Source organism: Melospiza georgiana, chromosome 1 (genome assembly GCF_028018845.1).
Source record: "Melospiza georgiana isolate bMelGeo1 chromosome 1, bMelGeo1.pri, whole genome shotgun sequence".
NCBI lineage: Eukaryota > Metazoa > Chordata > Aves > Passeriformes > Passerellidae > Melospiza > Melospiza georgiana.
Genome location: NC_080430.1, coordinates 146,139,777 through 146,161,660, shown reverse-complemented (window position 1 = coordinate 146,161,660; position 21,884 = coordinate 146,139,777). Strand labels below are relative to the sequence as shown.

Here is a 21,884-nt window from a genome sequence, read left to right as displayed (position 1 = left end):
GTAAAATGAAGTGTAACTGAAAATAAAACTTCAGTGCTCTGGAGTAAACTTGAATTAAGTTTGCTTCTTTGCACTCTATTTACAAACAGCATTTCCTTCTCTCTTGCACATCAGCATCGGGTGAGAGAGAGGCACAGCTGGATTTGTGTTTTCTAACCAGGTGAATCAGGCAGGTTTGTGAGGGGCTTTAGGTGCCACAGTGCTCCAGGTGCCACAGCTCCTCCTTTAGGGCAGCGCTGGTTCATGGCCCCACCAGGCTGGAGGGTGGCCTCACCTGAGGACGCTGCCAGCCCAGGGGCACACCAGGACAATGAGCCACTGCCACCCCAGGACAGAGCAGGTGGCAGGGGACACTTCATGTCAGTGGCTGAGGTCACAGGAATGAATGTATGGCTGCAGCTCTTGCAGTCACACATATTGCAATTTCTACAGAGAAATGTGTGCTTTTAACCACATCTAAAGGCCTAAGGAAAAGCCAGAAGGAAGGAACAGTGCTTTGCTTTCACTCTGTGCTCTCAGCCCACAGAGAGATAGAGCTCCAACAGCCAGACTTCATTTTTTCCCTCCCTACCAGAACATCACACCACACTATCTCCTACAGATAAATCCCAGGCATTTCATTGGATTTCTGTTTATTTAAATTGCATTAGCAGGGCCTTACCCTGTGCAACCTTCAGCAAATGGATGCATTTAAGTAATTTACATGAATTGTGTGTCTATGCTGTGTTACTAAGAGACTCTAAAAATGTCTTTTTTTCCTGTTCTGGATTTTTGGGATGCTGGTTATGGACACAGTGCTGCCACACAAAGGGATGCTGGAAAAAGAAGGCATGTAAAGACTATACTCCTGAGAAAGCTGCTTGCCCAGAGCGATGTTCTGAGTGAGAACACAGCATTGTCCCCAAGAGTCAAAGTTGGGGCTGAACAAAAGCCCCCTCCCAGGTCACCTGAGCATTGCTCAGCAGCTGAGGAAAGTTAAAATTACAGAGTCCCAGGGTAAAACACAGCATGAGGCAAAACCTGCTGAAAGTCTAATTATCCTCACAGGCAAACATCAAACGGCTGGAACTGATCCCAGCACACACATTTTCCTGGCTATACCTGGTTTTGTCAGCTGTTACAGAGAGGACTTTCATCCCAGCCTTCTTGATGTGCTATTGAGCAACTGGTAATTAAGTCAGTAAAAGTAAGTCTTGTCAAAGAAAAGGTGCTTCCATATTCCTCCAGCTGCAGCACTCAGTCTCAAAATTTTTCCTTTTTTCACAGCATTAAATTCCATACAGAATTAAATGATACTAGATGCAGTGACACCCACCACATAATTTTTTTTGTGAAAAAGAGAGTCAATGAAAACAAGGAAAAATTGTGATTGCCTGTGCACAGACATTTGGGTATCTTATAGACCAGCTACAGCTCTGTTAAATGAGGCTGCAGTTGCCTTGCAGCATCTGAAGTTCTTGGTTGAGGCAGGATTGTTAGACAGACAGAGACACAGCTCAACCACACACATAAAATGGTGGCTAAAGCACTTTTTGTTTCATAAACTGACTGTGAACCCACTTAGATTCCCCTTATTAATTGCTACAACGTTTTGAGTGGTTTCACAAGTTGAAACGTTTGGTGGATTGTGATAAAATTACTAAATGGATTATTGGCTTTTAACCAGGCTGCACCTAAACTCACTGATTTCAGAGGAATTATTTCCAGCCCACTGGAGTAAATGGTAGCAGAATTTTACTGACTGTTTCCAGCAGTGATCTTCCCTTGGATACTACTGAACATCACTCAGCATCACGAAAATTGCCTTATGTCATTGCTCTGACCAGATCTCTCTTCCTCATCACCTAACCATGATTCCAGGCAATTTTTCCTGTTGTAACTCACATTTTATTCCTTTTGAGGTTCCACACTTGAGATACACTTCAGGTGTCATCCCTGCCCTCTTGACAATGTCCCTTGTTTGACCTGAAGGATGGCTAAAGCTTTTCCAGAGGGGCTCACCCTTGCCTACCTCTCACCATCAAAGGTGCCATGGGTCTAATTGCAGTAAACAGAGCTGTTCCTTTAAAAGGGAAAAAAAAAATCCTCCACAATTCAATTCTACTGCCAAAAGGAGCTTCCAATCCCCACCTGACCTGCCACAGAGCCTTTCCATGCAGGATTCAACAGGCACAGTGTGCTCACGATTGTGTTACCTCTGGTTAGTCCTTCAGGGTTTAGGATAACAATTTTCACAGGATTTTAAGGAAAGATTATCAAGCCTGTCTACTCAAAGTTTTTCACAAAGTGTTTATTAACAGCTGGCAATAACTTCCAGTGTTGTATAGGCTCTGAAGATAATAATTTTTGTCATGAGAAATCAGGTAAGTTGATATTAACTATTCCAGATCTTGGTGATTTTACTTGTACTTAGAGGAAACCTTTTCAGCTGTGCTATTAATGCTCAGTGGAAATGTAGCAAATTAAATTATTTTTTTTACTAAATGTATATTTATTGCATTATATTGCATTCTCACACAAATAAATCTGAACTTAAAAAGTAATTGTATCAATGTAATGAAGCGTGCAATTGTAACACGGGCATATTTTCACATTAACTTGAAATATTTCTTTAGACTTTGTGGATGATGGTGTGCTTAAAATGAGACATGACCTTTAGATGTTGCAACTGAATGAAGGTAAGGAAATTTGTACTCAAGGACTTTCCTCTTCTATTTCTTTGTTCTCTTGATTTCTGTTCTGCTCTGTTAAGCGTGAAGACGTGAGGAAACTGCTTGATACTGGAGTGCAATACGTTGGTACAGGAAAAATGAAAGCTATTTAAACTTCATGGTTACCTGCCACATTAAAAGGAGCTCTACTGAAGCATAGCTAATAAACACATTGGTTTAAGATTGCTGTTAACCCAGAGTAACAGAGAAGGATTTAATAAGAGGTCTGCGTGAGTGTATAAAAGTAATTTGAACTGGATTAAAATCTCCAATTCAGCAGTTCAGGGAACTCTGGATCAACAGTTCTAAATAAAATAGATTCTACTAATATCATTCAGCTTAAAATAAACAGAGGAGGATTGTTATAGCAGCAGAGCTGAAGGAGAATTTGTAACCAAAGGCTTGACCCTCAGTCTTTATCAGACAAATGTTTGGAAGGAAAACCTTCTCTGAGTCAGTTTATGGGATTTGTCTGCCTGCTCGGGGCTGCCGGCACCTGTGGATCTCAGCATAGTCTGGAATGAAAATGCTGATTTTGGTCTGGAGGACAATGAGGGTTTCATATTTGCAACCTGGACATGTATTTCAGTCATCACAGTGGAGTCACTTCAAGAGAGATACAGTTGCAAAGTCATAAAGGCTTGTCCCTGATAAATAAAATTGGATATTGAATAACCAGAGTAACGCAAATGTGACGTGTATTACAAGAGTTAACATTACTAATATCCACATTGCTGAGAGATAAGATATTTCAGGCAACAGTTCTAGGAATAGTTGACACACATGGTTTTGAGATTTGGTTGGACAGCATAAATTTCAGAGAGTTAATGCTGGAAAAAGATTTTGGGAAGCAACTAAAAGCTGATGCTTCAAATTTAAATCAAGCCTCTATCTAATAAGGAGCAAGGGTAGTTCATTTTGGAGTGATATCCCAAGTATTGAGATATATCTGCAATTTCTTTTTAAGCGTTTTTTGATGTCAGGGAACACACCAGTGCTAAAAATGGCATTCATGCAAAACAAGCACTCTCATGAATGGAGGATTTTCCATCATTTTGTAGCAACAATACTCAATATTTCTTTGCTAGAAGTAGAACAGTATGTGTCTTACTGTGATCCATCCTTCCAAGTTATGTTTGCCTGTTTTCCCTATCATTAGATGTTTTGCTTGGCTGAGTCTGTAGTGTGATATGGCCAGGTGATGCCTTCTCTAAATTCCTGCTGGAAATCAGCACTATATGTGCAGAGAATTGTGTGTGTTGATTAGCACAGAGGAGCAGCTCAGTATGCAGAAAATTGTGTGTGTTGATTAGCACAGAGGAGCAGCTCAGTGGGGAGGACAGCAGGGAACTGAGAATTCAGGTGAGCAAGAAAGCTTCACCCAGTGTGTGGAGAATGCTTCTAAGCACAATTTGTCTTGCTCTATTCTGTTTGTATTTTTACAGCTTTTCTCTCTCTCCTAAAATAGATGACCCCTTCATGTGTCAATCCTCTTGCCTATTCTCTGTCTTTTAGGAATGTGGTGTCTCTAGACCCTGCTCTTACTTCCCACACCAAGTCCTCTGTTAAACGATTTTCCCGTTCTGCTGTCATGAACAACTCTAACCAGTTTAAATAAATCTAAGTTAGATCTCTGCTATCTACCCTTTTACTTATGAACCTTTGTAAAACAGTTGTGCTTTCTCAGTCTGTGAAATGGTCTCACCAGGGATTTCAGTGCCAGTGTGATTCACTGGTGACCCAGCAGAACCCACATTCCTCAAAGCAGGTCCTGGAAATCAAGTTTCCTCACTGTGGATGAACACTGGCTTTGATCTGTAGGGACAGACTGAAAATGGGGCAGGGCCCTCTTCTCCCATCTCCTGGGTCTGGGTCTTTCACCTGCCATGCAGCCAAAATCTTGGTGAAGGGCAGAGGTGTGGGGTCATTTACCAGTCAGGGCTGCAGAGCCCCTCAGGCTGGCCAGCCTTGCCCCTCAGGGACAGCTCAGTGGCAGCACTTGTGCCATCTGTGTTTCCTGCTGGTGTCCCTTGGGCTGGTGTGCACAGGGACAGCACTGGCTCTGCAGCCTGGTCACTCCTGCGTGCGTGGAACAGCTCAGGGGGAACCTGCTCAGAGGGGCTGTGGCCCATAACACTGGACCATCATCACAAAGCACAACTCATCCTAATGCAGAATTTGCAGAGCTAAGGTGACACTTCTCATAGTACAATCAAAATTCATGAAGTTCTAATAAAAGGAGCAAATCACCCCACTTCTCACCTCAAAGACACAACCCAATAGTTCCCCTTTCATGGTAGACTTGATTATCTAGATGCACCAGCCACCACAGACCCCTGCTCCAAATCACATGCAGTTACAAACCTCCCTTTACATGATCACCCAACTCTCCACCTCCCTAAGCCTGCTCTCCCCAACAGCCACCTCCCCGCTGCTTTGCAAAGCACCATTGTCTCACACTCAGCTCCACAGAGGAGCATCTCTCATTAACTCCTCTCTATTTCATTGAACCAAACCAAAGACAACAAAAAAATTATCAGAATCCAGAGATGTGGGTTGGTTTTATACCAATCTCCACGCAGACTACACCTCCACTGCTTCCACCACATCAACCTGGTAGCAGGACTGAGCTAACACACTGCTCTCCCCTAATTACAGAGTCCACAGATACATTAAAAAAAATTAAAAAAAAAAAAAAGCTGTTACCAGTTCCAGAAGCTTCATAGCACCAGAGAGTGAAAGAAGGGATAGCCTTGCCAGAGAGTCAGGCCCTGGGATTTTCATGACAGCAATATTTTCATGGTCTGTAGTCTAGCAGTTTGCCAGATTCCAAATATTGTTGCAAGAAAAGCCAGGTTTAGGATTTTTGGTGCTAGACTTGTCCATGGGATACTGGACTCTGTCCATGCTTAATTCCTCCATAGAAAGATGATGGAGAATGAAGTCTGGGAATAGGATTTGGCCAACACTTTCTGCCTCAGTTCCTTTCTTCTGAACATGCTGTGCAGAAACTGTGGATGAGTCCAGGCTTGGGTCTGAGTAAAAAGGATTGGGCAGATGGGCTGAAAAGGCAGGATGAACTGCTTGAAAGCTCTCAGAGCTTTGCTAGGATTAGCAGAGCTGGCACTTACACACCTTTGTCTCATCAGACCAGCAAACACAGACATTTCCAACACAGAAATATTTAGTATTGTTCCACCATACCAAGGAAGAGTCTCTTTAGAGCCACTAAATACAAATAAGCCATTTTTTGAATGTTTGAATTCTCTAGTGACTTCAAGATGAAAAATATTTTAAATATGATGATAATATTTTTCTAATAAAACAGTATTACCTTCAAGATAATGTTTTTCTGCATACTTGTAAGATTAGCTGCTCCAAGAGGATATTAAAATATTTTGGGCTTTTTTTTTTATTTTCATATCATCCCTTATTTTCTGACAACTACAGAGTTATTTGACATGTTCTGATATTACAAACACAGGGGAAACATGAAAAGAAACCTTTTTTTCCCCACCTCCCTAGCCAGCTAATTAAGTCTTTGAAACCTGGAAAGCAGCTCATGGTCTGAAAGGCAGAACACTGTTAATCCTTACCAAGCAGGTAGGCAAGGCAGTATGGACACAACCTGGTGATAGTAACTCAGAAATACAAAACCAGGAATGATCAGAAAAACAACATTTCTATGGAAGAGAACTCCAGCTGACATTTGTGGTCTGAAACCAAACATAAGCAAATTTTACCTTGTTTTTAATAGAACAACTTTAGGCAGTTGTTGTGTCAGGTGCCTTTTAGGCACAGCTCATCCTGCCAGAGAAGAGGGTTGTGTTGATAACATCACCAATTCCCCAGAAAAGCCAGTTAGGTAGGACTCAAAAATCAAGAGGCACCCACAGGCACAGAGGAAATACTGATTGTCGGGTCTCTGCTCCTTTGTCATTTCCAACACCAATCTTTCTCTGCATCACAGAAATCAGATACTTCTCTTGTGGTTAAATCATTCTGGGACAAGGGCTGGACAAAATTGCTCAATGTTAACAATTTTACCAGCACCAAAAGAGCATTTCTCTCTCCTAGAGCAGCCAGACCTGCTGGAAGTCAGCATCCATGATGCAGGGGCTCTGCTGGCAGGTGGCAGTGAAGATGAGCCTGGGATTCCTGTGTCTCTTTCTGGTTTTCAGCACAGGTAAGGACAGTGGGCTGGTGCTCCCCAGCAAATTCCCCAGTGTATTCCCTGCTGCTCCCACAGCCCCATTCCCACATCTGTGGCAGGTTTGGTTCTTTCCCCCTGTGCAGGGAACACTGAAGGGCTGGAGCTGCAGGGCTGTTGTCACTCAGCAGAGCAGAGCAGGGGATGCCTGTTCCTAAATCCCATGCTGAGAATCTGGAATCAGAAAGGTTTAAAAGGAAAGAGAGGGAAGGGTTATAGAAGAGCTCCTACCACCTAGATTGTCAATTCAGATTTAACTTTGACTAATTGAGAGTTCTTAATACAGCTGATTAATACAACATCACAATTTATAAGCCTTGGATTATACACTGCCTACTGGGTATTTCTCCTTTGTAAACATACATAAAGGGTAATTTAGATGGGCTGAGATTAGCATGAGATTAGATTAGCATTTTCTAGCACTGACTCCTTTGGAGAGCCTTTGGGATTACTCTTAGGAGGCACTCAGCTCTCCTCTGGAGGGATAGGTAACCTAAATCTCCAACACATATCTTCAACTTGTCCTGCAGTCTCTCATTTACTGCTGTACACCTCAGCTGGTCACCAAGTGATCCCAGAAACCCAGTCCAATCTCCTGAGCCCAGTTTCAGCCCATTCCTCCTGCAACAGAGCCCTTGAGGACAATCCTCAATTGCATGACTGCTCTGATTAACAAATATACACAGAGAATAGAATATTTATTTGCATTTGGCCTTATTTTACTCTTTACCTTGCAGAAATTCTTGGTGCAAGCCTAGTGAAGATCTCTGCAAATATTCACTACTATATTTTTATTTTGATTATTGAGGGGCAAATTCAACAGGGAAAACTGTTTCTCAGTCTCTTTCTTCCCTTTGCAGCTTCGTGCCTAAGAAAAGAAAACAAGAAAGAGAAGCAATTGGCAGTGCTGGCTACTGCAGGTACCAGGCAGCACATCAGGAGCCCAGAGCCAGGGTGGTAATGGGAGTGGGAGGTGCTGTGCAGATGGACCCTGCTCCTGCAGAGTCTGTGAGCCCCAGCCCACCCAGTCCAGTCCCTGGCCATGTTAACAACTGTCCTTCCCAAAATCTGCTCTTCTCTTTTTCCTTTCTCTCCTTCCCAGCTCTTCATTCCCTTTTGTTTCTCCTTTTCTCTCCTCTATGCTGTGGACAAGTGCTGCTTTCAGCCCTGGGGTGCTTCAAGCTGGTTATAAATAGTACTGATGTCATTGGAAAATTGCTCTTCTCCCCAGATTCAATTTTGTTCTCATCTCAGCTTTCTGTGCTTCTTTTTCTGTCCTGCTCTGTTCTTCCTCTCTCTGTCATGCTCACACACACCTTCCTCCCTCACACAGACACTGCACTGCTCTGCTCCTGCATGACTTTGTGGGAGGGAAGCAAAAAAAAACTCTTTGAAAAGACTTGGGAAAAGTCAAATAAGCAACAACAACAGAAATAAAACAAGATAAAAAGAGTGATTTGGCTACAGCAAAATTTTTCTGTTGTAGCAAGCAGTATAGCCATCAATGTAGGTGAAAAACAAAAATCTATATTTTCATGCAGGTTTGGGGAAGGTAGAATCTTTCCTAGGCACTTTCTCTGCCTTTTGTGACCTGCATGGTGAGATCTGCTGCTCTGTTGGCAGCAAACACCCATTGCCCTGCAGGGGAGGGCACCAGCATGCCAGGGCTGGCAGGGTCCTGCAGCTGCTCAAGGACACGGTCAAGGGCACAGCTGGCAGAATTTTGGCTCACCATTTTACTGCTGCTGTATCTTGCTATTTCCTAGACTCATCTCCATGGTGGAATTTTACTTTCCCATCAGTGTTTTTTTGGTACGCCCCAAACGTGCATAATCTGCTCATTTTGGTTTTCCGGTTCTGGCAGATTTCCAGCACACGTGAGCAGTGGCTGCACAGCTGTTTCCTTCTGCCTTCATGCACCCATTTTCTTTCAGAGCTGCCTGCAAAGTCCCTGGACCTGGCTGCCATTAACCTGACAGAGCTGGTGAACGGGATGCTGAGCACTGCACTCAGAGGTAAAGGGACACAGCTGGCAGGTCACAGCTGCAGCCCAGCAGAGCAGGAGAAAAGGCACCACAGGTGCTGGCAGGAGAAGTTGTAAACATGTGCTGTCAGCCTCCAGAGTTGTTTCCAGGAGCCTGTTACCTCTGTGCATTTATCATGCAGATGGCTGTCTACCCCAGAGAACTTGGAAATTAGTGTGGGTTTATATATAGACACAATATAATTACTTGTGGGACGCCTTTCAAAAGCACTTTCTAATCCAGTGTACATTTCAATTAAAAGGAAAACAAAATCAAAAGGAAGAAGCAATGCAAATGATCCTTCCTTCAGTGGAAATGAGAATGGACTGGGTGTGAGGCAGCTGTATCATGCTGGCACCTTGGGAATCCTTTAGACACTAAATGAGCAGAGTCAAAACATGCTGTTCTCACCATAGCACTAATAGCATGGACCTGTGTTTCTGCAGGTACCAAGAAACTCTTCTCTTTGCTGAGCATCACCTCTTACAGCTCGTTTGCCTTCCACAAAGTGTCAGTCACCATTTACAACAGTGAGTGTTGGCTTTGCTCAGCTCTGCAGCAGCTTCTCTCCCACAGCCTGGGCCACAAGACACTGATTTTTTTTTTCCTGTCTCTTCCTCCAGTCTCTAATGCAAAAAATATTGACCCTGGCAAGTTCCCTATGCACTACTGCTACTGTGTGAATAATGTGACAAATGACTTGACAGGTGGGTACACAAAAGAGGTTGGCAATTGCATGTTCTTAAGCTGAATTATTTCCTTTGGAGCTGAAGGCTGTAGTCCGAATTCCACAGAATTCATCCTTATGATTTCCACCACGACACTGAGGCCAACAGCCATAACTCACAAGGAGTGGCTGCTCTAATCCACAGCCTCAGGTGGTTGCAGCCAGCCTGGGATGGAGTCAAGTGACTGGTGTGGTTTGGCTGGCAAAAGCCTCCCTTTCCTCCTTGGAAATACAAATTGCAGCACAGGAGAGACAACCAGCAATATGTGGTACCTCACCTTGGCCACTTTTTCTCTCCTGAGAAAACCCAGAGGAGATGAACAAGGGTTTCTCTGCACCAACAGAGAAACTTCCAGTTGTTATAGTAACTTCTAGGTTAATAAGCCAGGTCTAATAAGCTCTCAGAGGCCCATAACACACCCAAGACAGTTCAGCTACCCTTGGAGGCATAAAAATCAGCAGGATGGCTTCTTTGCAGTGTTGGAAACAAAAAGGTTTAATAAAAGGCAATATAACAAACAGAAGATCCGAGCCAGGTGCTAAATGTTCTTGCTCCTGGTAAAACACTTTACAAAAGCCCTTGGTTTCTTTACTCACGTCCTTTTCTAGTTAATTGTCCAGGCAAGATTTTTTGGCTTCTGTCTAATTAGCTATCTTTAAGTTTGAGGTGAAGTCTCCTGGGTCCTCTGAGGTGTCTTTTCACTTAATTGAGGAGAGAAACTTCTGGGCTTTTTTCCTTTTAAGGTGACAAAGGATAGTTTTGTCCCTCCATCAACAAGAGGCACATTCCTCCATCCAGTAACCTCAATGAGCCCAAGAGAAGGGAGCAAGCACTAACATCTTCATAGAACTGTTGAATGGACTACAAAGTACTGTTGGGCAAACCCTTCACCTGAAATGCTCATTCACAGTCCCGATTTCACAGAATTTAACATTTCAGGATGCATGTGAGGGTTTGGATTCTTCAGATGGTTAATGCAGGGGGTCAAGAGTAGATCAGCAGCTACAGAGCAGACTCCAAACCCTCTATGCCATACGTGGTGACCCTGCACAAGCCACAGTGGCTTTCATGGCTTTCTCTGGACCCACATATCCCACAAGCCTTGATGGATAATTACCCAGTTTGCTTTGGAGAATAACAGAGAAACTTTAATCTTTGTGTTGCAAATCCAGAATATCTTGGGGATTGGAGCATTCTCCAAAGCAGTAAAAATTCAGGGCTCAGGTCCAGCACTCCCTAAGTGAGAACAGTGACCTGTTACTGCTTGGAAGTACCACTAAAACACCACCAGCCATTCCTTGGGCTGACATCTGAATCATCAGGATGTCTGAAGCAGACCCCAGAGGAAAAATTCCAATTCCTATTGGAAGGTCCTACACAGCAGACAGACAATTACAGCAGGCAAAGCCTGCAGGCTTTAGATCTCCTGCATTTAAGCAGACTAAGTACAGCATTGATTTAAAATGTTCTCTTGAACAGATAAATTCCACTTTAGTTTGCTTTTAGACACACATATTTTGGATATCATCTCTGAAATGTACTTCTGAAAGTATTCTCATGGTTTCTTCCAGTCCACTCCAGGAAAATATTTTAAACTTTAAAATATTTTAAGCTTTGTCTTGTATGAGCATATATCTAAAATATCATCACATATAAGAGTGAATTTTTGACTTGGCATTCATGATAGGATATATTTTCAATAACAAACTTTCTCTATTTGTTGTCTAGATTTTACAGCTCTACTTGTTGATATCATTGGAAACTCCACCAATTATCTCACAGAAATTTTCAAATCCACTTCTATTCTCTCAGGTTTGCATTTCCTTTGAACACTTATCATTGTCTTATCTGTCTCATTTACTCCTGGCATGAAAACAACCACAAAAATGTGGATAAAAGCCTATTGCTCTTACTCAACAGCATTTATCTTGCAACACACGGAACAAGATACATATATAAAATGCATGTGTATAATATAGAGATGTACATGTTTCCATGTTGTTCAAATGTTTTATAATTAATTACTAAAGATTGGTAGGTTTGAGAATTATTATTATATACTGATATTGTGAACAATTCTGATTCACAGGGAATAAGTATGGGCTATATTATCTGAAGATTTTTTTCCATATAAAAATGCTTGTAATTTAGAATTTTAATTAGATAGAAACTTTTTCCCTGAAGATGCAAACATTTGGATTTGATGGTAGCTGGAGATTTTTGTCAAAAATTAGATCAGAAGGAACATACTTGGTCAGCTGCTATAGCCACATGCCATTTTTGTTTGTGTTTTCAACTGTTTAAGATAATTCCCTGTAAGGAAAACTGGTAAAAATGATCTCTTTTATGTTTTTTGCCTTTCAGTGCGTCAGAGCAATGACTCTGATTGTATATACATCTGTGTGATGGCAGGGCAGACAGGTAAAAGTTAAAATCATTCCACCCAACAATATTGCCCTAGTTTTCCTCAGTGATTATTTATACTGGAAACAAGCATTTGTTGATATTTGTAAGCATTTCTATTTGCAGGGAAAAATCTGTCTGATTTTTTGGAAATACTAGATAAGTCTCCTGTTATTAATTACACATTTTCCAGTAACACATCATCTGACCTGGGTAAGTACATCCTGGGGAATAAAAGGAAACAGGAACCTGAGTGAAATTCATGTTCATATTGCTCTTGCAATGAGTACTCCATCCTCAATACCATTACTATAAATATTATTTCATTTTTTATTATTGTTTATATATTTGCATAATATTATATATATGGTTATAGTTATAATAATATTTTATATTATTGAAATTTTAATACAGTAATTATATCATAAGTGTCAGTAAATTTTACAAATCTTTAGATTATTTGTTACAAGGTCTTCAGGTGGAGCAACAAACAAAACCTGCCGGGATGAGAGCTTTTAGAGAATTCAACATTGGGCTGGGGAGGGTCTCCAGTGCTCCTAAATCTAACTGGGTGCCTTCCATAGCTCTCAGCACAAATGAGCTCCTACTTTTACGTGAGTTACATTCAGAGTGGAGGTGAACACATTCAGTCATTGTTCTGTGTGGCTCCTCCACCCAAAACTGCTTTGCCAGTTTGAGCTGCACTTCAGGTGCTCACCTTTCACTGTTGCCCATCACTGTCTCCCATTTTCAAGGACAAACTGAAATCAGTGGCAAGTTGTGTGTGCTGAAAGCTCTGGGATGTTTCTCTTTTCAAAACCAAACAAACAAACAAAAAAAAAGATGACACTTGGCCAAAACCCCTTTTAATTAGAAACAACAGCTGCTTCTATGGTAGCAGAATCTGATTTCTTTCCTTTCTCTCACACAATATGCAGTGGATAGTGAATGCTCTAACCTTGTCTTCTCATACCTCCAAGACCTAGATTCGATTTTCTCAACTTTTGTGAAGTTGCAGGAAGACTCAAACAAGACACTGGATTCATCAGCAGAACATGTGTGGACATTTAAATGTGAGCAAATATTGTCAGACCTAAATTTGTGTTCCCCTTGATGAATGTCTTGACAAGTGATGTTAGCTCCAAATGAAGGGTAGCATAAAATTTCTCTGAATCAGTAGATGATGCCAGTAATGCATTGAAGAACTGGAGGATAGAGAAACTCTTGCAAAAAGCCATTTTACCAGAAAAAAATAAGTTTTCTAAAGAGGCAGAGAAGAAGAGAAAAACTGATTGTTGGTTTGAAACCAAAAAATAAGATTATTTAGACTATTTCCTCTTATTTTCTATGGGGTTTTTTCTGTATTATTTTCTATTTCTTTATATGACATTCAGTTGTACTTGAGCATTTCATAAACTTTAGTACATTTAATTTTGCTACAGGGCTACAAGATAGAAAAGTGCTGCTCTTCCCCATTTTGGAAGCCAAAAATCAAGGCTTTGCACCTGCTAATTTGTAGTAGAAATCAATAGAAATTCCGACCTTGACTTCATACATCCTTGTCACTGCAGCTGCATCTCTCTCCTACAAAATGCCTGCATTTCCTGTAGGCAGTCTGCTGTCCTTTATAAATATTTTTAATTTCCTAAACCACATGCCCACCTTTGTTATCTCTCATAGCCACGAGTGTCAGTTCTCAATCTGCAGCATCTGCCCTCCAGTACCTGCCTGCTCACCTTCAGACAGACAAGACCTTTCTCTCTTTCTACTGTAGTGAAGCAGTTCAGGAAATTAAGCACAAATTATGTACTTAATTTCCTTGTGCTTTTAAGTACAAGGAAAAACCAAAACCCTGCAGGAAAATTTCAGTTTCTTTCTTTGTTTATGAAAACTCACACATTAAAATGTTCTCAATTAAAATTTCAAATATTATTGGAACTCCATGTGTTTCCGTACTTAAAACAAAATGGAGAAGTGCTTGCTCAAGTGCCAGAGGAGCACTCAAGGGGTAGATGGGATTTTCTGGGTGTATTTTAGATATTATTCTCCCCCAGTGTGTTGGAGTTGCTGGTGCCTGTGATGGTGTTCACAGGGGTCTGAGGATGAGGGAAGAGACGAGGATCCGACTCCATGTTTCGGAAGGCTTGATTTATTATTTTATGATATATATTATACTAAAACTATACTAAAAGGATAGAAGAAAAGATTTCATCAGAAGGCTAGCTAAGAATAGAAAAAGAAAGAAAGAATAACAAAGGCTTGTGACTCGGACAGGGAGTCTGAGCCAGCTGACTGTGATTGGCCAATTAGAAATAACTCTATGAGACAAATCACAGATCCACCTGTTGCATTCCACAGCAGCAGATAATCAATGTTAACATTTTGTTCTTGAGGCTTCTCAGCTTCTCAAGAGAAAAAAATCTTAAGGAAAGGATTTTTTAGAAAATATCATAGCTAGAGGTGCCCTTTTTCTGTCTCTCTCTCTTCTCCAGCTACCAGGACCCCTCTCGCCCAGAAAGGAGCAGGCATCCCCACCATCCCCACCACGAGGCTCCCGCTGTGGCCAAGGACAGCTGGAGCCAAAGGCTCGTGGTTTCCATCACCCCACGTGGATGCTCCCAGGCCCCAGGGCATGGCCAGACCCCCCCTGAGCCCTGGGGGGAGCCTGGCCCCATCGCCAGCCCTGCAGCCCAGCCCCAGTGAGTATGGCCAGGAGCCTGGAACCGCCCTGCCCCACTGCTCCGGGCCTTGCCCAGGTGCCTCTGAGTGGAGCTTGGAGAGCCCTGCAGGGACACCCCCTCTGGGTTACCAGTGAGTTCATTACTTTATTGCAGAAATGCCAAAATCAGCTATAGGTTCCATCCTGTAGTTTCTTGTCTTTAGGGGGAAAACCTGATCTTGCTTCCCACAAACACCTCTGCCACTTGGATCTTCTCCCACATTTAGCTCCAAATTTGGTGAGCAGACCTGTGAAAAAGCAATGTAGAAATGCTTCTTTTGCCTTCTTGATGCCTTTTTGAAACCCTGCCCTTCCCTAGTCCACAGGCTATTCAAGTTTTAGTCAAGTACAGATTTTTCTTTTTTATTTCATCCTGGCATTTTTATATATGTCACTGGCAATACTGGGTGAGGGACTATGGCTGTTGAGCTGTCTCATACCTAGAAATTCTTCTCAGTAGACAGATAAATAATGAATAAAAGGAAAGGCGTGTCTCTGTTCCCACAGCTGAGACGTCCGTGCTTTGGATGCAGACAGTGTCTCCACAAGAAGCCAGCAAAGTGATGCAAACAGAGCCAGGTAAGACTGATCTGAAATAGCAGCAAAGTGTGTTTTCATAAACACTCTATTTATGAAATAGAAAGTAATATATAGAAATAGATGACTCATAATGTGTTTAAACATCACTGTCCATGTAAATGTTTACTAATGAACTGTGAGTTCAGGGTTGTATTTTTTATTCCTTTTTGCTGCTCCTTCAATCAACCTGCCTTTTTGTTTTAAGATGCCAAAGCAAGTTCTGTTCTTTTCCCTTCCCCAGATTTGCCCTCCACAGTGCTGTCTCTGCCACCTTCCTACCGACCTGGTGTGACACTGAAACTTTACTCAGCTACCAGTGAGTAAATGCACCTCATGCACAGAAACAGCAGTGTGTTTGCAAGTCATGCAAGATAGAAACATTCCCAGGCACAAAAAACATACATGGTTAATTAGCTTGTGATAGTTTATGTATGTAAACCACCCCAAATGCCCAAGGGACTGCTTCCCATTTGCTTGTGAATTGTACACAGCTGCAAATTCAAGACATAGATTATATTGTGATGATAGAATAACATGGGTACTCTGTGGGGCAATTTTAGCACTGATTAGTTATCAGAGAATTCATTCTTATGTCATTCCAAAAGAAAATATCATGCTTTAAATCTCGTCATAAACAAAATTATGAAATCAGCTCATGCCACATGAAACCCCCAGAATTGTTCTGAATTTACAATACTGCAAACTCCTTCCTCAGCTAAAAAAGGATCATCATCAACTAGATTTTCCTGAAAGCTCAATTCTCATCTGCTTCTGTTTCTGTGCGGTGACTGTCCAGGAGAAGCATGGATGCTGGGTAGTGCAAAGATAACATATCAGCCTGGCCTCCAGGGGTCTTCAATATACTTTAGGCTTGGTGTTTTAGATAAAACCAGAAGTGTCTGAGGAACTAAAATGCTGGGCAAATCACTTGCATTTTCATGGTCATCTTTTTAGCTCTTATAATGCTATTTAATTCTGAAATCAGTTTTATTTTTTTCTCTCATCTTACTTCTGTTTAAAGAGCTCCAAACACCAGAGTCCTCCTCTGGTGTGCAGCACTAATAGACCCTGGAGAGCCTAGGATGCTTTGAAAAGGTGGGAAACCTGGATTTCAGTGAGATGGGTGAATTGGAGTCACCAAATGCCTCTCTGTGAGGAGCCATGCAGGCACAGGCTGCCTGCCTGATTCTAACAATCACACATTTGGGGATATAAATCCAGCAGTGGGATCCTTAAGTAAGAAAGGGCATTCACATTGTTCTGAGGGATGACTCATGATTCCAATAATTAATTTCTTTAATCACAGAAATGGGTGCCAACTAATAAATCATGTACATGTGCATATTAGAGCGTGCAGGGAGGGATATTTTGAGTCTGAGTCATTCACAGTAACCATAACATTGGTCTTCACTGGCAGCAAAATTTAATCTCAGTGTCACAGGGATGTGATATTGAATTAATAAAAGAGCTGTCTGTTTATTGCAAAAGTTGGACACTTCACTGCCCCTGACAATAATGTGGCAATTTGAAACACACAGGAGGAAATCTCTGCACAGGAGCTGTGGTTCTTGCCTTTTCTGGTCTCCTGACTAATTCAATCTCTTAAGAAAGAGAATTTTTAGAAAAGAAAGTTCTGAAATAAATTCCTACTTTTATTTATCTTTATGAACTTTTTTACTGAACACAAAAAAATACATTTCACAGTAGATAGTTATTACAGAAGAGGTATAAAGCTTTACTATGAATGGGTGAAAATTTAAATTTCAATGATATGATGTGAATATACTCTGCAATAAAAAAAACTAAATAGAAAATTAATTGAAAGTTATTTCATCATTAAACAAATACAGTATTATGCAAATACAGTGTTAAAGTGATTGCCAAAAATGAAAACCAAATCAATTTCCTTAGCTTTCAGCATTTTTGTTTGACTTTTCTTTCCCACATAGATGACTTCAAATTGAAATTGCCTACGTTCAATTTGCAGCTTGATAAAACTGAATTTCTGCTGGCAAAACACATGGCTTGAATAAAGCATTTAATGCCTGGTTAGCAGGATAGGAGGACCCACTTCTGTGGGGGCCGAAATTCGTAGGAGGGTGGCCTTCAGCAAGTTTTAATTATTCATCAACTTTATTATTTCTAATCAATTTTAAGAGTACTTTTCAGGGACAACTTATATTAAAACCTCATTGTCCCATGCTCTGATATTTGGTTTTAACATGAAGTTTGTTTACATAAGCAAGGAATCATTAATTTTTCTTTCACTCCATGTTGGAGAATATCAAGGTGTGTCAAATGCTATTAAGGGGACAAAGCCTAATGACATTTAGTGAAATTGCTGAGGTGAAGAGAAATGCCCATCTCTGCTAATTTCACCTGGTATTTGTGCAGTGCCTTTGACACAGCTGGCTTTCAGAGCAGCCTGTGAGTTTGGGAGCTGCCAGGGTCTGTGCCCTGCTTCTCACATACTCCTGCTATCTTGGTCAAGCACTGCCAGCAGAGAAATAGTTTCATAGCAATGAAAATGGTTTCTCTTTCAGCTTGGTAGAGCCCTGATTTTCCTCCTGCCCAAGAATGCCATTTTATATTAAAATTCTTGTCAGCACTGGATGACTCAAGCTTATTTCAACAGAACTTCATTAGTCCAAATTTAACCTTCATAACCTGTGCTATCACATAACATAGCATTGCCCAGAGCTATAAAGTGTGTGAGACATGTGAACCTGGAAATGCAATTACACTGTCTAAGGGGATTATACTCAGCAGGTAAGGTAGGTTATCCACACATGGCGACGGCCTGCTGCTACTTACACAAAAATGGAAAAAAGTAGTTAACAATCACACCAAGGCTGCCCTCACTTTTCTTTCTTTCTTTCTTTCTTTCTTTCTTTCTTTCTTTCTTTCTTTCTTTCTTTCTTTCTTTCTTTCTTTCTTTCTTTCTTTCTTTCTTTCTTTCTTTCTTTCTTTCTTTCTTTCTTTCTTTCTTTCTTTCTTTCTTCCTTCCTTCCTTCCTTCCTTCCTTCCGCCACTTCCGCCACTTCCGCCACTTCCGCCACTTCCGCCACTTCATTCCTTCCGCCACTTCATTCCTTACTTCCTCTCCTCTCCTCTCCTCTCCTCTCCTCTCCTCTCCTCTCCTCTCCTCTCCTCTCCTCTCCTCTCCTCTCCTCTCCTCTCCTCTCCTCTCCTCTCCTCTCCTCTCCTCTCCTCTCCTCTCCTCTCCTCTCCTCTCCTCTCCTCTCCTCTCCTCTCCTCTCCTCTCCTCTCCTCTCCTCTCCTCTCCTCTCCTCTCCTCTCCTTCCTCCAACCCCAAAACATCATTTTCAGGGATATCCCTTATTTGTTGGAGTAGGGAAGCCATTTCTTTGGAGACCATATCCCAGAGCAGGAGATGTGGTGGCCCAAGCCTTTGTGCTGGCTCAGAGCTGTGCTTTGTCCCCAGGGTGCCCCCAGGCAATGCTCAGAGACCCCCGTGTCACCTCCCCTCCTGTCACCCTCGTAGTGCAGAAGATCAACCCCTGTGTGATGGAGCTCTGCAGGTTCTTTCAGCTGTGCCTCTGTGTTGGTCAGAGAAGATATTCCAGAAAGGAAGCCATGAGGTAAAACCTGGCACTATTTTTTCTTTCTTGGTCTGCTTAAAATACTCCTTTGGGCTTTTTGTTCCCAAATGACAATTTTCAATCACCAATGATTATTATGGAGGGTCTGTGGCCACTGGCTGAGACCCAAATGTGTCCCAGGGCACTGATCAGTACCTGATGTGGCTTCAGTATTCCAGCTAAGGGAAAAAAGCCCAGTTCGATCTTTCCAAACATCCAATGGCATCACTGAGGTTGGAATGTAGCTTTTTACTTCCATATTTAGTAGTAGCAGCATGATGTACTGTGCTTATCATGGAATCATAGATTGCTTTGAGTTGAAAGGGAAACTAAAGACCATTTATTCCAACTCTGCTGCCATGGGCAGGGACACATTCCCCTGGACCAAGCTGCTCCAACCCTAATCCAACCTGACCTTGAACACTTCCAGGGATGGGGCATCCACATCTTGTCTGGGCAACCTGTGCCACTGTCTCACCACCCTCTCAGTAAAGAATTTCTGCCTACTATTTAATCTGAACCTGCCCTCTTTCAGCCTGAAGCCATTCCTCCTTACCTTATCACTCCATGCCCTTGTCCAACGTCCCTCACCTTATGAAAGATAACAAGCCTCTTATCTTTAACTGCATCTCCTATCTGTAACTCCATCTTCAGATACTGTGTTGAATACTATTCCTGGTTTGTGAAAAATGCAAGTTATGTCTGCGAAAGAGTCAAAAGGGTTGCTTACTCCCACAGTAAGTACATTTTCACTTTATATCTCTTTATCTCTACACACCTTGTTATGAAGATATAACAAAGATTTTTGCATATCCACAAAATATTTGCTGTCATCAGATAGCTATTTTATCTGATAATGATTTTTAAAGGATTAAAAAAATTATTTTACCTTCATGCATGTTTTAACATTTTCTTGTAAAACCTCTTCTAACTAATATTTTCTTGTGTTCTTCCAGCATTGAAGCAAAAATGCCTTAAAAACATCTGTACATCAGTTTAGAGCACTGAGAAATTTTACTGCAAGTTGGAAGACTGGTGGCAGTTTTAGTTTTCTTTTTGATTTCTCAGAAAGAAACCAGTTATTTGTAAATATTTGAAATCAGACAAGCTATTAACCAGATGTTAACCTAGAAATGTCTCCTCCACCAAGGCATTGTAAAAATGTCTAAAAACCAGAGATTTTTATACAAGTGATGTAACTGCAATAAAAACATTATAAGTCTTTTTAAAATCTTATTTATAAAAGATATTTACATGGCTGGCTAATGAACACAAACAGTTTCTATTTATTTTATTGATATTTGAGACACAGTAATCAAAATTAATGAATGCAAAATAATTTAAAAGCAACCTGAAACATTGAAGACAAGCAGAACTCTCTGGTGTAAACACATGCAGATTACCTTCTAAATCAAAAACTTCCATTACTTTAGCAATTCCTGTTGTGCCAACCCAGGAAGTGACAGAATCTTTTGTACTCGAGATGTATTTGTGTGAGCTCGCCAGGATTCACAGAAACATGGAATTATAGAATGGTTGGGTTGGAAGGGACCTTAAGGATTTTCTACTTCCAGTCTCACCAGATCAGGTTGCTCAGGGCCCCTTCCAACCCAGCTTTCATTTCCTTCATATGCAAGTCTGATGAACTAAAAAGCAGTTCTAGAAAAAAATGAAAGAATAACCAAATCAATTACATAATCCCATAGTTTTCTATGCTGCAGCAACATTATGCTACCAGAGTATGTCGTCAAGCCATTAATACTGTTTTTAAATAAGAAGTTTATTTGCACTATAGCTGCTGCACATTGAAGTTTCACTGAAGAGAGATGTTCAAAGGCAAAGCCAAGGAGGAAAATAACAATATGAGCAATGCTGACCCCCGGGAGAGGTGGGATGCAGTAGTTCTCTTCTAAAATACATTTTGCTGTTGTGCTTAATAGTGTGAGAGAAGAACTTCTGTCATGTCAAAGAGCAGGATAGATTGGAGTGGTACCAATTTCAGCAGATATTGAAAGTTAGGCCAATGGAATAAATAGGAATGTCAATACAGTGAGCATGTGCTGGGAATAAGACAGGCTGCCATCCAGAAGGACCTCAACAGGCTGAAGAAATGAGCCAACAAGAACTTCACAAAGTTCAAGAAGTGCCATAACATGGCTGTGGCACTGCCATGCTGTGGGAGGTCTCACCCTGTTGCAGCAGCCTCAGTCTGTGCCCATTGTCTCTTGCTGTGTCACTGGGCACTGCTGGACAGAGACTGGCTCTGTCCCATTGCACCCTGTCCTCGGGTGTTCACGGGATTGATGAGATCCCCCCAAGGCTCCTCAAGGGAAGAGTCCCAGCTCTCTTGTCCCCTGAAATAGGAGCCTCCTCCAGCTACATCTCATAAGCTCTTGGAGGTCTATTTCACACCCAAAATAGCTTAGCTACCTTAGAAGGCATAAAATCAGCAGGATGGCTTCTATTGCAGTGTTGGAAACAAAAAGGTTTTATTAAAAGACAAAATAACAAACTCTTTACAGAGAAAAACCAATTTAGGTGCAAGAGGCCCTCCTGCCCTTGGTGAAACACCTCACAAAAGCAATTAGTTTCTTTGTTCTCTTCTTTTTTTAGTAAATGGCCTAGGCAAGAATTTTTGGCTCGTGTCCAGTTAGCTATCCTTAAGTTTGAGGTGAAGTCCCCTGGGTCCTATGAGATGCCTTTTTCACCTAATCAAAGAGAAAAACTTCTGGCCTTATTTCCTTTCTAAAGGGACAAAGGACGGTTTTGTCTCCATCAACAAGAAACACATTCCTACAGCCCCCTCCTCATGAGAGATGTTCTGGTCCCTTCATCATCTCTGTGCCCCTTCTCTGATCTGTCCCAAGTTTTTCCATGTCTGTCCTACACTGGGAAGCCCAGAATTGGA

General features: G+C 41.6%; 1 protein-coding gene across 4 annotated transcripts; it reads left to right on the top strand.

Annotated features, from left to right (window-relative positions):
* The first annotated feature begins 2,203 nt into the window (after positions 1-2,203).
* Positions 2,204-20,168, top strand: HHLA1 (HHLA1 neighbor of OC90). Of its 4 annotated transcripts, XM_058034532.1 has the most exons (17): positions 2,204-2,363; positions 2,616-2,678; positions 6,789-6,897; positions 7,782-7,841; positions 8,856-8,936; positions 9,392-9,475; positions 9,569-9,652; positions 11,402-11,485; positions 12,038-12,094; positions 12,203-12,289; positions 13,057-13,149; positions 14,569-14,775; positions 15,303-15,374; positions 15,616-15,690; positions 18,820-18,976; positions 19,631-19,713; positions 19,933-20,168. In XM_058034532.1, the coding sequence occupies exons 2-17, from the start codon at positions 2,673-2,675 to the stop codon at positions 19,974-19,976; spliced, it is 1,383 nt and encodes a 460-aa protein (XP_057890515.1). In that variant the 5' UTR covers positions 2,204-2,363; positions 2,616-2,672; the 3' UTR covers positions 19,977-20,168. The 4 variants fall into 4 exon arrangements, with proteins under 4 accessions (XP_057890515.1, XP_057890524.1, XP_057890505.1 ...); XM_058034541.1 differs by having other exon boundaries at positions 6,794-6,897; positions 19,631-20,168; XM_058034522.1 differs by having other exon boundaries at positions 19,631-20,168.
* The last annotated feature ends 1,716 nt before the right edge of the window (positions 20,169-21,884 follow it).

What these genes read in the sequence shown, in the direction of transcription:
- HHLA1 (XM_058034522.1), top strand. An exon ending in AGCCCTGCAGCCCAGCCCCA is followed by an intron (nt 14,776 to 15,302) that starts GTGAGTATGGCC and finishes CTGTTCCCACAG; the next exon opens with CTGAGACGTCCGTGCTTTGG. An exon ending in AGTGATGCAAACAGAGCCAG is followed by an intron (nt 15,375 to 15,615) that starts GTAAGACTGATC and finishes TCCCTTCCCCAG; the next exon opens with ATTTGCCCTCCACAGTGCTG.